General features: G+C 59.2%; 3 protein-coding genes across 3 annotated transcripts; 1 reads left to right on the top strand and 2 right to left on the bottom strand.

The window, feature by feature from the left end:
• Positions 1-87: 87 nt before the first annotated feature.
• EHS24_004084 (uncharacterized protein) lies at positions 88-3,186 on the bottom strand (the record flags this gene model as incomplete). Its single annotated transcript, XM_028619712.1, has 3 exons — positions 88-165; positions 252-1,775; positions 1,960-3,186. The coding sequence occupies 3 exons, from the start codon at positions 3,184-3,186 to the stop codon at positions 88-90; spliced, it is 2,829 nt and encodes a 942-aa protein (XP_028478684.1).
• Positions 3,187-5,798: 2,612 nt separating this feature from the next.
• On the top strand, positions 5,799-8,100 carry GPI17 (GPI transamidase component; the record flags this gene model as incomplete). The annotated part of the gene is made up of 6 exons (XM_028619711.1): positions 5,799-6,077; positions 6,149-6,413; positions 6,506-6,670; positions 6,714-6,893; positions 6,952-7,628; positions 7,759-8,100. The coding sequence occupies 6 exons, from the start codon at positions 5,799-5,801 to the stop codon at positions 8,098-8,100; spliced, it is 1,908 nt and encodes a 635-aa protein (XP_028478683.1).
• A 600-nt stretch (positions 8,101-8,700) lies between these two features.
• On the bottom strand, positions 8,701-11,296 carry EHS24_004082 (uncharacterized protein; the record flags this gene model as incomplete). Its single annotated transcript, XM_028619710.1, has 3 exons — positions 8,701-10,470; positions 10,513-11,063; positions 11,263-11,296. The coding sequence occupies 3 exons, from the start codon at positions 11,294-11,296 to the stop codon at positions 8,701-8,703; spliced, it is 2,355 nt and encodes a 784-aa protein (XP_028478682.1).
• Positions 11,297-15,516: the final 4,220 nt, after the last annotated feature.

The following is a 15,516-nucleotide window of genomic DNA, read 5'->3' as shown; positions in this document are numbered from 1 at the left end:
ATTCACACGGGAACAAGAAGTGTTAAGTGATAGGCGCGTCTGTGTATTGCGGCGAGGAGAAGGAGGGCCGTATCTGTACGCTCTGTACTATGAGCAAGTGTCCACGAGTCGGTTGCGGGGCTTTGAGACGTTTGGATTGGCTTCCATGGCTTGGTCAAAAGTTGTCTAAGAAATGTGTGTCAGCCACCGCCCATAAAAAGTCATTTAAACCGTGCGTCATTTGTTTCATACGGTCTCTCGGTGCCACTTACAATGTTGGGGTCCCAGTACGCTTGGCCCAGGTAGTCGATGTACTGGGCTGTTGGGAAGTCGGGCGGGTCGCAGCCTATGTTGCGATTGTTGGGGTCTTGGTACACGCGAATGTAGTCGATCCACATTTCGACGGGCCACAGGTCGCGCAAGCCGCCGAAATCAATGGCGCCAAAGTTCTCAGACATGCCGAGGTTGACAATGATGTACATTGGCTCGGCGGCGATGATGCGCTGGCCGACCTCGGAGTCTGCGTTGGGGGCCATGGCGCCCGCATGGAGCGTCCAGCTGCGCTTCTTGTTGGACATCCAGTGGATGTACCCGTCGGCGCCGGGCAGATATTCGAACCCATAGGGGGCGAAGCACGAGTCGTTGGCGGTGTAGCACCCCTGAGGCGTCTGGGTGAGTGCCGATGTGGCCTGCTGCCATGAACTGCCTTGGTACTTGTTCAAAACGGTCGCGCTCTTGTTGAAGATGGTGTACGTATCCGAGTTGTTGATCCAGCGGTACCATGGGTTGAAGGGGGCCCACTGCGCTGACTGGGACGCTTCGCCAAAGAGCTCGTCTGGGTCGACTTGGGCCTCGATGACGTCGATTTCCGGCGCGGCGCGGCCGATAAGTGTCCCGTCGGAGAGGGCTGGGCCGGGATGGTTGGTGTCCCCTGGACAGGTGCACCGCGATAAACGTTGGCCGGGAAGGTACGACAGCGCATAGTCGTACGCCCAGTCGCCCTCTGTGAGTGCCACCTCGGGCTTGCCATTCAGAGTCTGGTTGGGCAAGGTGCCCACATCGCACTCGTCATACGAGTACGGCCACATGCCCTCGAGCGTACCGCCGTAACCCGCACGGCCGAGGTTGCCCATCGTCCATACAGCGGGCCAGAGGCCGTAAATGTTGCTGGTGCCGGGCAGCGAGATGGACGCTTCAATGTAGCCGCCCGTGAAACAGAATCGGTTCCATGTGGACATCATCCCTCCGGTGTAGTTGCGGCCATGGGACGTCTGGTTGTTGAGGGTGATGACGAGGTGGCCATCGCGAGTGGTGATCTGCTGAGGGTCGTACCACTCGAGGTTGTTGGTTGACCAGTAGTGCAGGTCCTCGGCCATCCAGTACGGGTCATCGCCGTCGTAAAACGATCTGCCGGCGGTGTTGAACTCGTCGGAAAAGACCAGGTCCCACTGCTCGCCCGTCTGGATCGATGTCCAGTGATATGCCTCGGGCGGGGTGTCGCGGTCAACCAGCTGGAACACGCCTACGTCCGGGTACTGTCCCGAGGCGTTGACGCCGCCGAGGTTGTAGCCGCCAAGGTTGGTCCAGTGAGGGCCCATATAGTTTGTGATGATGGGGTAGCCGGCAAAGAGGACGACAAGAACTGTCACCAGGAGGATCACACAGCCGAGGTTGGTGGCGCCGCGCACGGTGAACAGCGAGCGCGCCACACCCGTCTGCTTGGTGTGCACCTGGGGGTCGTGGAAGTCATCGTCGTCCTCGGGTCCCAAGTCTGCCCACGAGGTGGGGTCGGCGAGCTGTTGCATGTTAGCGGCTGCGGCATGATGGATGGGAGCCGCGGCAGCAGCGGTGGCGGCGGATCGGCATGCAAAAGGTATATTACTGGGATCTCTCCGTCGATGACGACATGTTGCTCCCAGTAAAAGTCTCTCCCACTCCACACTTTGTCACTGACACCTCCAAAGTCGTCCTTGTACTCACCATGCTTACAAGCTGTCGACGGCCGTTTTTAGAGTCGATGCTGAAGTCTGCGTATCCAACACGGGGTGCGTCATGGGCGAAAGAACCAGAAGAGCGGTCTGCGGTCTCATATGTGTGGTATGAGAAACGCTCCTCGCTGTACATGCTTTCCGCTGCACGGGGCTCGGCACGGCCACCTGGTCCGTACACACTCGTCATACCATGCACATTGTGGGAGTGTGACGTTGTCGTATCCAAGCTCTGCTGCGAGGCACGATGCGAATTTGCTGATTTGGGTTTCGTGGGACTTGCCACCACGGTGGAGGAGCGCAGAGACTCGGAGCCACTACCACCAACGTGTGTGTCCTTTGGGGGAGCAAGGGGCGGGTAGCCCCCAAGCGAGGAGGAGGAATACGAGTCTAGATTTTGATCTGAACCGTATGAACCACCCGAGTCTGGGCGAGTGGGGCCACCACGTGGGGGGGAGCGCGGCACCATGGATGTGTTGGACGACTGAGGCGATGCTGAATTGACGTCGGGCGTGGCATACCGGATTGGGTAACCGCGAGCGTCATATCGCGGGATACTGAGCGTTGTTGGTGATGAAAGGCCACTGCCGTAGTCGCCGCCGTCGACGTCCTCGGGTGTCGGGGTCAACGAGCTCTCCCGGTCGATAACGAGCTCTGGAACCGAGCGGCTGGCGCGGCTGGGCCTTGAACGCGGACCATAGGAGCCTCTTTGAGCAAAAGTCGGTGAATCTTGACGGTTTTGGTTGCCATAGTAGTAGTCATTGTCTGGAGGAGTGGCTGGACGTCTGCCAACGAGACGGTCATATGCATCAGCTGGGCCCCTTGGGGCCTCACGCTGCCCGTACTCGTGGCTGCTCGTCAAGAGTTGCCCCATGAAGGTGTTGGGGGCAACGCCAGGCTCCGTGCTCCAGCTGTCGGCGGCGTCGTTGGGACTGAGGTCGTCGGTAGACGACTGCCCTTGCCAACGAGCGGCCACTGGCAGGTGGCCAGATGGCGATACGGCACGTTCAGCCTCTGACGCGAAACCTCGCTGCGGATTAGGTGACGCATTGGAGCTCGATGGGCCATCGCGTCGTCGCCAGCTGCCCAAAAGTCGGGGCGATCCGTTTTCGTCCGTTGACGTGTTGCGGCTGTGGCCGCGGTCCGGGGTGGTGATAGATGGGCTCGGTGAGCGTGCAAAGCTGCCGACTGTGGCGCGCTGCGACGATGTGGTATACATGCTCGCATCACGCGTTGGCTTGGACGGCGAGCCGGACCCGCCGCCCAGCTGAAGGCGCGAAAAGGGCAGCATGGGCATCACACCAAGGATCGGTGAGCGGCAATTGGTGCTGCCAGTGGTGGAGCGGGGAGGGGAGGGGAGAGGAGGTGGTTGAGGGAGAGTGTGCTGGCCCGCGACTGTCTTGTTGGATGTGAGTGAGATGGATATGACACGAAACGAACATTCAACGAGCGTCCAGATACAGCGAGCGCATGCCTTGCACAACGGCAGGAGGTACCAGAACCAACCTTGCCGACAGAGGTGCATAACGACCGAGGATGGCACACTGTCAGCGAAGAGAAGATCAGTCTCCGCGGCGGTACGTACCGCAAGATGACGAGAGAGGCCACCCCCAGAGGACCAGAGGACCCCCCAGATATTGCAGATTGCCTCATTAGCCACACGCGCGCTGCCTCGAAACCCACCCACGCACCCACACGCCCTGACCCGGGTGCCGCGCAACAAGTGCCATCCACACTTTAAAACCTGCTCTGGCCAAGCTTGTTTCCCCTCTCTGGCGTCCCGCAACCGCCGCAACCCCTGTCTCTGTGCATGGCAACCACTAGTCAAAACCAAATGCAAGCGACCAGAAGCGACAGGGGAGGGGAGGAACCCCGCCGTGTGCCGCTGGTCCGCTGAGAGACCATCCTCAAACCAGGGCAAGTGTCCCAGCCTTTGGTCTCATCCGATGGGCCACAACAAAGACGCGTGCTATCCACAGTAAAAGGAAACGCAGTCGCGCGGTAATGTGCACATGAGAGAGGCCGGGGGAGAGCACGTCCGCCTCAATCTGCCTGCTCAAGGCCTGAAAATACCACCTCAAAGTCTGGAGTATGCACTGGGACGCACCCAGCGGCCAGCGACGCGACAGTTGGGAACTGTAACTGTGAACGGTAACAGTGCTGCCATTGTAACACCCAGCCAAGCTTGGCAGGTCCATGCTTGCCCCGGACATGTCAAGAGTCTCACTGCAGGAGTGGCTGATGTTGGCTGTGGTGTGATCTGCAAGCGTCGGTCTCTTGTTAAGCAACCTCACGCGCGTCATCAGCACGGCTAGTAGGCCCTGTCAATAACGGTTCAACCATTGAGCACCTCGTGACAACCATGTCAGAACGATTCGGACACTGCAATAGACATGCAACGGGCAGCCGAGGAGACACATATGTAAACGCTATCTGCTTGTGTCCTTTCGTCGACTAGGCAGACTGTACACACCATCGGCTGCATTCCGGTCAGGCTGGTTGCAGTTGACACTCATGCGCGCTGTTGGGCTTGCCGCCACTCGTCGACGCCACCCATATGGGCAGCAGCAAGACGCGTCTCGTATCATACACCAGACACACCAGATGCCTCCAGGCTCCAGGCTCCAGGGGCAACATGCGTACATGCGTACATCGCGTGACTGCTGTACCGGACTTTTCAGCCAGAGCTTCACAAAAGCCATGTCACCGTTTTGTCTGCAATGCGTGGCGTGCCGCATGTCAGTTTGGGAGTGTGGCTGAGGAACGCACGCGTTCCCAACACGCGCACGTAACGGCACAGCGGCCTGCTGGAAGCTGTGGGTGGGGGACAGGAGTCTGGCGCCCGCGGGTGAGTGGGAGAGGCACAGGAGGGATAAAGCTTGAGGATCTGGGATCTTGGGGAAAATGCTACGGATCTTGACGAAACCACTCGCGGAGATATGAAATCAGTCTCGACCACGCGACAGTCCTGCCCTACAGCTGGCTACAGCCTACAGCCTATGTACAGCTCGGGATCGCCATCCCCCCTTGCACAAGTGGGGGGACCCAGATGCCAACTGCCCATGTGTTCGCCGCTGACGCGTATGTATGTCTGACCCTTTGCCTGCCCTCAAAGACGAAACGCTTTCCGCGTCAGAAGATAAAAAGAGGGGCCTCCACTCACGCGTCTCCCACAAGGCCTACAGTTCTGGCCACACACGGTACACGACCTACACGGCATGGCCCATTGGACGCGTTGCATCTGTTGCCTTCTCCACAGCTTCTGCCCCTCTTGATCCATGTCCGTGGGCCAGTTGTGGGGCCGGGAAGTGGCGATGGACGATCATCGGGTCTCCAAAAGTGATCTGCCGAGGCCTTGGATCTGTCCGCCACGCAGCAGACCGTTGAAGACTTGTTGTTGTAGGACATGCCCTTTGACCTGTTCTACGGCCGGTGCAAATGCCATTCTACTGACAGGTGTGTGGCAGAAGGAGAACGTGTGTTTGCATGTGGGCACCTGTAGTGCAACTCCATTTCAGCAAAAGGCAGCATCTGGTGGGCGTCACTGCGCCTTTGATAAAGGGAACTTTGTTCATCTCTTCCACCTGCTGTCGTCCTCCTTCCTGTCCCAGACAGTATTCCTGCAGTGAAGCATACAAAAGTGCTGTTGACCAATGTCGTCCGGGTCAACTGGGAAACGTCGTTTTTCTATTCCGGCTTCACAAGCTCTAATGTAAATAGCTAATCTATTTCAAACTAACGGGAGCAATACAGTACCTAGATTACCCGGACCTGAGAGTGTTTACACGTCTTTCGTCATGACTCACTCGATGACCACTCACTCTCACCACAATGTCCGTCGCCAACCCAGCAATGCGCGGACTCGGCGACCCACCAACACACGAGCCACCACAACCTGGCACATCTCCAGAAATCAAGCTAACTCGGAGGAAGGACGTGGACGCCGCGCGCGTGCTCGAGCAAGCCAACCAGCCTGCCAAATGGCGGTTGTTGGTGGTGGTGTGTTTCCCGCTCTTCTTCCTGCTCGCCGCACCGTACTGGTGGTACACGACGAGTATTGTGCGGTTGCCGCTACCCAATGAGCGTATTGTCGCGTTGGAGAGCCAGAGGGTGAGTCCCTGTCTTGGGTTTGGGCTCGCGGTCGTGGGCGAGGCGCAATCAAGCTCGACTGTTCCGACTAGGTCGTCACCGCGACCGCCGACGCGGGCCCTCGTATGCAAGTGGCCATAGCACTGACGGCGCAGGACCCACCTCTCCGCACGCAGATCTGGTTCACAGTAGACGAGGCCGCGTTCCCTGTGCCACCGCCAGGCAAGGCGCAGTTCCCGCACAACGCCAAGGTGCAGAATGTGATCAAGCTCGTGACCGACGGCGTGGATGGATTGGTGAGGCGGGACGCGCCTGAAGACCGGGGAGAGAGGAGGTGGGACATGGAGGTTGACGCTCGTGAGTGTCTCGTTGAGGAAGGAAGGCGGGCAATGACTCGGCCCTGTGTGCAACACCGACAGCAGCAATGCAACCACTGACACTGCGCACAGCTCGTGCACCGCTCCGTGCTCATATTCTCGTCACGGACACGGCAACCAACAAGTTTCCCCTCGAGCCCTACATTGCCGTGGGAGACAGCGAGGACGGTAAAGTGACGCGCGGGATGCTGGTGGTGCCCGTCCACCCCGACCTCATCGGCGACCGCAACTTGAAGCGTGAGCTCAGAAGTTGACAAACCTTGAGCTGACGAATGTTCAGAGCACTACAAGATTGCCCTCATCAACGGTATCCACTTCCTCTTCCCGCCGCACCTTCCTGGTATTCCTACGCGCGCTCTGGCGTACTCGCCCAACATTACGCTGAGCTTTGTGTTGCTCAACGAGGACGCGATGGTGGGGAGCTATGTCGATGGGTGGGATGTGGAAGGTGCCATTCGTGGTGAGTAAGACGTCAAGGCAGGCCTGCACGTATGCCTCTGTTCTGACCAACCTCACAGACCACTTCCTTCCGCAGCTCTCGCCCCTCTCGCCCCTCTTCAACTTCTCCATCGAGTCCCAGGTCCTGTACCATGCGCCACTCACCATCGATCCAGACCACGTCAACGGCTCGTGGGTGATTGACGACGATGGCATGAACGTGTTCGTCTCTGAGCGGTGGAGCCTGGACAGCATGTCGTCAAACAACCCTGTGCTGCGCTTCCTGCTCTTTGTCCCCTCGCAGCTGCACCGGCCGTTGAAGCTGGGCGACAGCGAGTCGCGTGCGAGCAGCTTCCTTATCCCGCAGTTCGGCTCGGTAGTCATCCTCAACCCGCCCACAGAACAAGGCCAAGGCCACGACGACAAGACGGCCTACACGCTGGCGCTCGCAGCGCTAGACGCGCCGTTTGCTCAGTTTGCAGCGCACCTCCGCTCGCTCCTCGCCATCGCGGCGCGCCCATCCCAGCTCCACCCAGACCCGGCACCGGGGCGTGCGGCGCTGGTGGCACGAGGCGTGGCGGACCCGCTGTCCGTGTGGGAAATGGACACGGTTCTGCGCACGCGGCTGGCGGAGACGGCCGCCGAGGCGCGCAAGACCCTCGCTGGAATTGTGCGGCTCGTGGACAAGATCAAGGAGATGCAGCTGGGCGAGGACGTCCGGGACAAGATTCTCGGCGCGGTGCGCCGTCTCGAAGGTGTGAGTACGGGAGCCGGACGGGGCACACAGCTCTAAGAAAGCAACAATCACAGCTGGGTGCCCATCCCATATCCATACGCTTGCGGCTCATAGGTGTGTGCGGAATCCAGCAGCTGACATGACCCACCAGCTCCCAGCCGCCGCGCGCGCGCGGTCCCCGCTTCCCCCGTCCTTCCTCCTGGCGCGGGACGCCCTCTTGCTCGCCAACGAGGCCTTCTTCGACCCGGGCATGATGGGCCAGCTGTACTTTCCCGACCAGCACAAGTTTGCAGTGTACACCCCGCTGTTTGCGCCCGTGGGCGTGAGCATTGTGGTGAGCCTGCTGCGCGAAGTGAAGCGGTTGAAGGGGCGGAGGAGAAAGGCCAAAAAGGAAAAGGACCAGGGGGAGGGTAACCCCAAGGGTGTGGTGGCGGAGAGCGAGAGCACGGCGACGAGTACGGGCGTGCAGACGCGTGCGGCGACGCGGAGGTAGAGAATGATACTACTACACACAGTGACATGCAACGCAACGACAAACACAGACGTAATGGACATGACGTTTGGGACTTCAGACCACGATGCATCTCCGTGCGACGGACTGACGGATGAAGAAGTCTATGACACAGGTTATATAAAATTCCAGAACTCCAGAGGGACAAACAAGCGAGCACACACACAATGATGGGGAGGCAGGCAGGCGGGGGCGCGGGGGGTACGGGTAGGTAGGTGTTGGTTGGAAACAGTTGGTTTGTGGTGGGGAGGGACGGGGGTTGGGGAGGGTGTAGAGGGTGTAGAGGGTGGAGAGGCGTGACCGCCCTTTCTTCGCGGTCCTTTTAAAGAGTCTTTCGTTTGATAGGCGATTGTGTGATGCGTTTTATTGGGGGAAGGCAGGTTGATTGTTGTGGATGTGGGTTCAATGCGGGTTTTTGGGATTTAGGGTGGGCTTCTTTCGATTTTGCTTCTTTCTTTCTTCCTTCTTTCTTTACTTCGGCGTCATGTCGTCCTCGTCGTCGTCGTCCTTCTTCTTCTTCTTCATGCGTTCGTGGGATCATTTATCCTCTATCGTCGATCTAGGTCGATATGACTCTTTATCTTAGATCTCCAGCGGGTGAATGTCGTTTGTGCGCTTGCGCTGCTTGCGGCGGTCCTTGCGGCTCATGGCCACGACGCCATGGGACGTCGTGTCGTAGTCGTCGCAGCCGGACATGGGCTGGAGCAAGGGCGAAATGAGCATGCGGCTCGCGGGGCCAGCGAGCGTGTCGGCCAAAGTGTCCGTAATGTTGGTCCGGCCCACACCGAGACCGGGGGTGCGTGGTGGCGGGGACGAATAGTTGTGCCACACGTTGCCACCCGGAGACGAGTCGAGAGCAGCCGACGAGCGGAACTTGTTGCCGCCGCCGCCGCCAGCGTTGAAGTTGCGGCGCATGTACATGGACACGGGGACCTTGTCAAACCTGAACAGGTGGCGGAGGTCGCTGGTTCCAGGCTCCTCGGGGGCCTCGGGCTCCTCGAGCTCGTTCATGCGCAGCATCGAGGCGTCCAGCATGTCCTCGAGCGAAAAGGCCGTGTCGTCCTCCTCGGACGGGGTGTTCTCGCGGTCGAGGTCCACAAGGGCCTGGGCGGCACGACGCGCGGCAATGTAGCGCGGGTGGCCCGGGATGGACGAGTACTTTGTCTTCTTCACCACGGGCGAAAAGGGGTCGGCGGAGCGGCTGGAGCGACGCTTGGATGTCGAGGTAACCGAGGCCGCGTCGGCCGAGTTGGTCCGCCTCCTACGGGTAAAGGGCGACTTTGTGGCAGTCTTGGAGCCGTCAATGACCGCGTGGGCACATGGCTCGTCCGAGACGACAAACGTGCCCATGATGGGCGCGGCAAGCGGGGTAGAAGGAATGGTAGGAATGTTGAGGATAGGGGCAGTGGCGGTGACAGGGGTTGTAGCGGAGATTGAGCTCGAGGTAGACAGGGCGGGAGTCTCGGCGGTCATGTCGGTGACGACAATGGCGGGATTCAAGGGGTCAATCTCGAGAACAATGCTGTTGGCAGCAGCGGCGACCAAGTTGGACGCAGCGAGGTTGGACGCGGCCAGAGCAGCGAGGGTCATGCCCGGAGCGAGCTGCTGGCCGATAATTTCGTCCATGGCAGGGCTGTCGAGCATGGGCATGTCCTCCTCGGCCATCGAGTCGGTCGTGTCGCCTCCGTCGTCGTTGTCGCCACCGGACCAGTCGCTGTCGCTAGCCGTGTCGTAGTTGGCGTCGGCGTCAATGACGAGCTGCTGCTCGCCAGCCGACAGCGAGGTGCTCTCGCCCACAGAGCCGGCGCCCTGTGAGCCCGAGCCACCGTTGCGGCGGCGCGAGCGCGAACGCTCGTTCCTGGGCTGCACGAGCACGAACTGGCCGTCCCAGTTCTCCATGAGGATGAGGGGTTGGTCCGCCTCGGGCTCCTGCTCGTAGGTGGCAAAGTTGGAGGCGGGGAAGCCAAACTCGTCGAGGGCGTGGCGGCCACGGTCCGCGTCCGAGTCCGAGTCGGTCATGGGGTCGTCAGAGTCGGAAGCGTGGACCGACGACTGGGACTGCATGTTCTCAAGGTCGGATCCAGTGAGGTTGGCAATAAAGTCCTCGTCGTCTTCCTCCTCCTGCCACCATTCCTGCTCGGCCTCGTCCTCGACCCCAGAGTCCAGTTGACCGCCGCCGTAGGCGAGGTCCTCGATCTCCTGGCCGGCGAACGCCTCAGGCAGGCCGCCCATCTCATCCTCGGTTTCGTCGCCGTCGAGAGAGACGCTCTCGCGCTCCGATTCGTCGTCGCCGTACGACGAAGTCGAGTCCGAGTCGAATGCGGGGTTGGTAATGTGTGATTTTGTGGGGGTCTGGAACGAGGCGTCAGGAGGCGTTTCCATAAGACTACTCACGACGCCGCTGAAGCGGTCACCACCAAAGCCAAACTTGTCGTCGCGGGCACGCCTGCGCGCGACCTCGCCGAGCTTGATGACACGCTTCCTGTCGCGGCCGTTGGGGCCGACGGCAGTCGGGCGTGGGGTGGAGGAAGGTTGGTGGAGGCCGTCATTCATGTCGGCTGAAGATTTGTTTGTTTGGGGGGTTGCGGCCTTGCCCTTGCCCTTGTCCTTTGCTGCAAGCGGCGAGGCGTGGGTATGGATGTGCGGGAGAGACTCGCGCTTCTTGCCCTTGCGGCTGGCGATCCGAGAGAAGACGTTGTCATCGTCGTCATCATCATCGTCGTCATCGTCGTCGTCGTCGGCAGGTGTGAGGTCCGAGGAGCTGTCCTCGTCCGAGTAGACTCGGCGCTGGACTGCCGTCGAGCGGCCGCGCGACGACGACGCCGCGGCCGCGAATGCACGCGAGTGGCCGGTCTGGGAGTTGTTGCGAATGTTGAGCTTGATCTTGGGGAGGGGAGAGGTGGCGGAAGGGGGGGAGTGGATAGAAGCGGTTGGGGAGGTAGGGCCTGTTGAATGGTCGTGTGAGCTCTACGGTGTGCCAAAAGGAAGAGGAGAGAATTAATTCGCAAAGACGCCCAGGTCCGTCCTGGAGTGAGAATAGCCCGACACGCGACGTGTCCGTGCCGTGGTGTGTGCGCATTGTGCACCTCTTGGTTCACATCGCCGTCGTAGACCGGTTCTCTCGGTGCAATGTTGTAAACTCACCTCGCTTGGCCTTCCTCCCCGCGTTGGAGTTCATCGTGATGGACATTCAAGGGCTCGTGTTGGGGCACGAGCCTGGGTGGTTGTTGGCTATCAGGTAGTGGTTTTGGGAAAGGAACAGATAGAGGTATGGCTTTGGGTGGTCGAGCCTGGTGGCAAGAGGGTGGTTGCTGGTGGGGCGTTCGTGTGAAGGAGAGGTGGTGGTGGTGTTGATGTACGGACTGGCACACATCGACGGGTGCGGGGGGGTTGAAGGGGGGTTGTTGGTAAGGTGGGTGTGGGTGTGGGAGGCAAACTAGAGAATGTCTAGAGTGCCCTGGTGTGCTCGCTCTTTGGTGTAAGAAGCAGGCTGTGTCCCAGCAAGCAAGTGGTTGCGAGAGGAGGGGATGGATGAGGGGAGATCTCAAGTAGGCGAACGGGGTTGTAGTGTGTATGTATGTAGCAGCGAGAGTGGTAATAGCAAAGGGTATGGAAAGGGGGTGATGGGGGTGTGTGAGGGTGGAAATGCGAACAACGGGTTGAAGAACTGCCATCCAGGTCCCTGTAGTGTGTTTCTCTCAAATCCCTGTGGGCGGGCGGCCCGCAGCCTGGCTGCCGTGGCTGCATATGGTGTGTGTCGTGTGCACGCACCCCTTCTCTCTCTCACACGCACGCACACACGCCGTACAGGCCAAGTTTTTTTTTTTTTTGAAAATCGCCATTTAGCATCTTCTCGTCCCCCCCCCCTTTAAATTTGCTGCTTTTGGCGGGGAGGCCAGCAGAGGAGGCCAGCTTTAGAGGCCAAGGGCCAGGCAAAGCCGCCGGGACATGGGCATTCCCTGACAAGGAACTGGCAACACTTCCCTGGCACGCATTACAATTTTCATAAGTGTGGCTTCCTCTGTCACAGCGCACAGCGTATGCTATGCGGCCCGCTCGTTCAAAGCGTAGCGCTGTGCACCTGCACACAAGGACACACACCAGTACACCAGTCGCCACCCAGCTATATCTGCCATGCATCTCTCTGTTCCCACTCGGCTCCGCCATTCCTTGTCCAACTCGTCAAGCTCACACGACACCCAAACATAGCACGCAGCCCACCTTCTCACACCCGCTTCGGATCCGCCAAAACAAGCGCCAAAACCTTTCTATGTCTCGGCAGTACTCACGCTGCCAGTACACACATATTTTTTGCCACCCAACAGCCCTTGTCCTCGTCAGATGACGGACCCCATGACGGACGTACGAAGCGGCGCCCACCACTGGCGGCCAGGACCGGGACCGAACGTGGGCCCGGCGGACGGCGCATGGCGGCGTCGGGGTCCTTGCCTCTCCCCTTGGCTGCCCTTGACACATCCTTGAAATCTCGCGATCCCGACCACGTCGGACCTCGGTGCGCACCCAGCGCCGGCAACCCGGCCCCAGCAAAGAAGAGCGCTACTGCAGGGCCTGTCGTTTGTAGGACAAAACCAGGTGTGCAGGTGGGTCATAGGGGTGTGGCCCCAAGGGCAAAAAGCGCGACAGGGCCGTATTGTGGCTCCATCGCTATGATGCTGTCACATTTGCCTTCATGGCATCCCCCCGGTAATACAAATGCAAGGTCAAGGGACAAGGCCAAGCGAGCGAACGAGCCTGCACAGCCTGCACACGACCCCATCTAGGCGCTCCTATAGGCTTGTGGCAATACAAACCATACCACAACCGAAACCGCCCTGTAAATATTTTGCATTCAATGCCCTAATTGCCCTGCAGCTGGAGATTTCAGATGATTTCAGATTTCAGATTTCAGATTATTTTGGTTTGGCACATGGGTAGCGGGCACACGGGGTACGGGGTCGCGTGCGGCCGTTGGACCGTCGTCCCCACATCGTAATGCTCTCGTGTCCCCGTCAAGCGGACCAAGCGGTCCCTCTGCTCGCAGCCAATGCCATGCTGTGGCTATTCCAATATTGGGCTACCCCCGCCGTAACCTTCCTTGCCCATGTTCCGCCAGCGTCATCGGCGCATGCCACCGACACGCGAGGACCTAATCGAAGAGGAACCTTGTTCCTCGGTCCGTCCCATTCCTAGCATGGAACGGTAAGTGGCGGCAATCCGGCCTGGGTTTTCTATTTCCTGTGCTGGCTATGGAACATCGTATCATAGCCGCAGTCTGTTCGTCGCTATAGAAGCTGTTCCTATGGATGCGGTTCTGCACGTCTTGGTTGAGATTGCGCAATGTATGGCGCGTTACACGCGAGACCAAGTTAGCGTTTGCGTAGCGTTCCGGGAGGCGCCTGGCGCGGGCCTGGGCTGGATATCGACATCTTCCACCCTTTGGTGGTCGTGGTGGTGTCCATTGGTGTTGTTTTTGTTTAATGCGCCAATAGAACGCCGTTGTCGCCGTTCCAAGTCCGTCCGATACCGGACACGTCCTGCGCGGCCGACATCGCTCCAACGCTAGGAGGAGCAGGGCTGCACTGGTCGCGTGCCCGACTCATAATCCACTTTCCACCCCACGAGACGTCCCCATGACGTGCTGGTGCTGCCCTTGCCCCCTTCATACGCCGCAGCATAGGTGCGCAGGTGTACAGCATCTCTCGTGGGGGTCACCGTCGGACCTCGGACCCATCCAGAATCCCGGTCCCCAGAGTCTGTAGTACTGTAGTGTCCCCAGCAGCGGTTACCAGTGGGCGAGACGTGGCCCTGTCGTGCGTCGGTGGCGCCGCGTTCCCTTGTCTCTTGCCAGCGGCGGCGATCGGCGGCGGCGGCGACGGAAATCTCTTGGCCGCCGCCGTCAACGGCCGCTCCTGATCGCTCTATGCCCCTGCGTGGACGACGACACTGGTTTGAAGACAGTAGTTTTCAGCGAGACGGCGTTGCATAGGGCACGACAGGAGACAGGACATGGTGGGGGGATACAGGTACGCCGACACTCAATTAATGGAGCCCGGGGGGGGCTATCATGTGGTGGTGTTCCGGAAGGACGCGTTCCTGGTCCCGAAAGGCCGGGTTGTGGCCAGGTGTGCAATATTGAATGAATTGGGCGGTGCCCCACCCCGCTACATTGTAGCTTAATCACCATATCCGCCAGAGATAGCGAGGGTAGTTGTCACGATAACGTGCTAGCTCGTCTGAGCTCGCGATAGGTGCATATTTGGTGCCGACAAACGAGACTCGAGCCCGTCCGTGGCGACGACGACGACTGTAGACGCGTCCGTCGTTGTGCCACAACTCTGTCGTTATCGGGGGCTGTACATGTGCCACAAGAGTCGAAACGTGTGACGCTTGCAGTGACGCTGGCAGTGCTGGCACGCTTGCGCGGCCGTCAGAATCCATTCCCCTGCCACAAAGCTTCCGTATCGCCGCACTTGTGCAGGGTTTCTGGGCCTGTGGTCCTCTGACATGTACGGATGAAGGGGTTGGGAAGGAAATACGAGGTATAGTCCGAGCGTATGTGATGGCAGGGGAGGGACAAAGCTCTCGAGGGACGGCTGAAAGATGATGGGTTACGGGTGAGTGGGTGGGCACGGATCGCGCTTGGTCTACCCTCCCTGCGTCCCTTGTTCCCATGTCGACTGTTTCCCGTTTCACGGTACCGGCAGTGTATAAGGGCACGTGGGCATGTGAAGTGGAAGCTGGATAATGGCGTAGGCTCAGTGGGAGTGGCATGTTCTGGACGAGCGTGGGTTGTGTGTGGCAGGCTAGCGGTCCAACTGTTTTTGCAGGCATGTGCGGTTGCCGTCAATACTTCAGGCGCTGAGCAGGAATGTCAATTGACTTGTGTATTGATTGTTGGGGCGGAGTGGGAGCTGGCAAGGACGACCGAAGACGCTGGGAAATTGTATCACTGTTGGACACAGTGGGACTTCGCGACGAGGTATGCCCATCCGCCTCGCTCCCATCGGCATGAATATTCTCCACCTGAGCTCGAAGGTAGCCAAGAAATTATGACGAGGCTTATATGGACTGAACGAAGCAACTCCTGTGACCTGCCCTACTCCAGCTACGCCGTCATAGAATGCCTTGACTCGCTTAATACGAGTGGATGACATCGAAGTGTTGCTCCGGTACCTTCTCTCGACAGACGAGGAGAGGAGCCTGCTGCACAGAATGGCGATTGAATAAAATGTAACCTGATCGTGACATTATTCGTGTGACAAACACAACCTCCAATTCCGTTTGTCATCACAAAACTAGAAATTGGGATTGTTAAAGGTGACGGAAACTTGATTACGCCTTTATGCGTCTAGCTCAGTGGCATGAGAGACACGAGGACTCCTACTAAAATAAGTATCC

This window comes from Apiotrichum porosum, assembly GCF_003942205.1.
Source record: "Apiotrichum porosum strain DSM 27194 chromosome Unknown scaffold_2, whole genome shotgun sequence".
NCBI lineage: Eukaryota > Fungi > Basidiomycota > Tremellomycetes > Trichosporonales > Trichosporonaceae > Apiotrichum > Apiotrichum porosum.
This window is presented reverse-complemented; position numbering and strand designations above follow the sequence as displayed.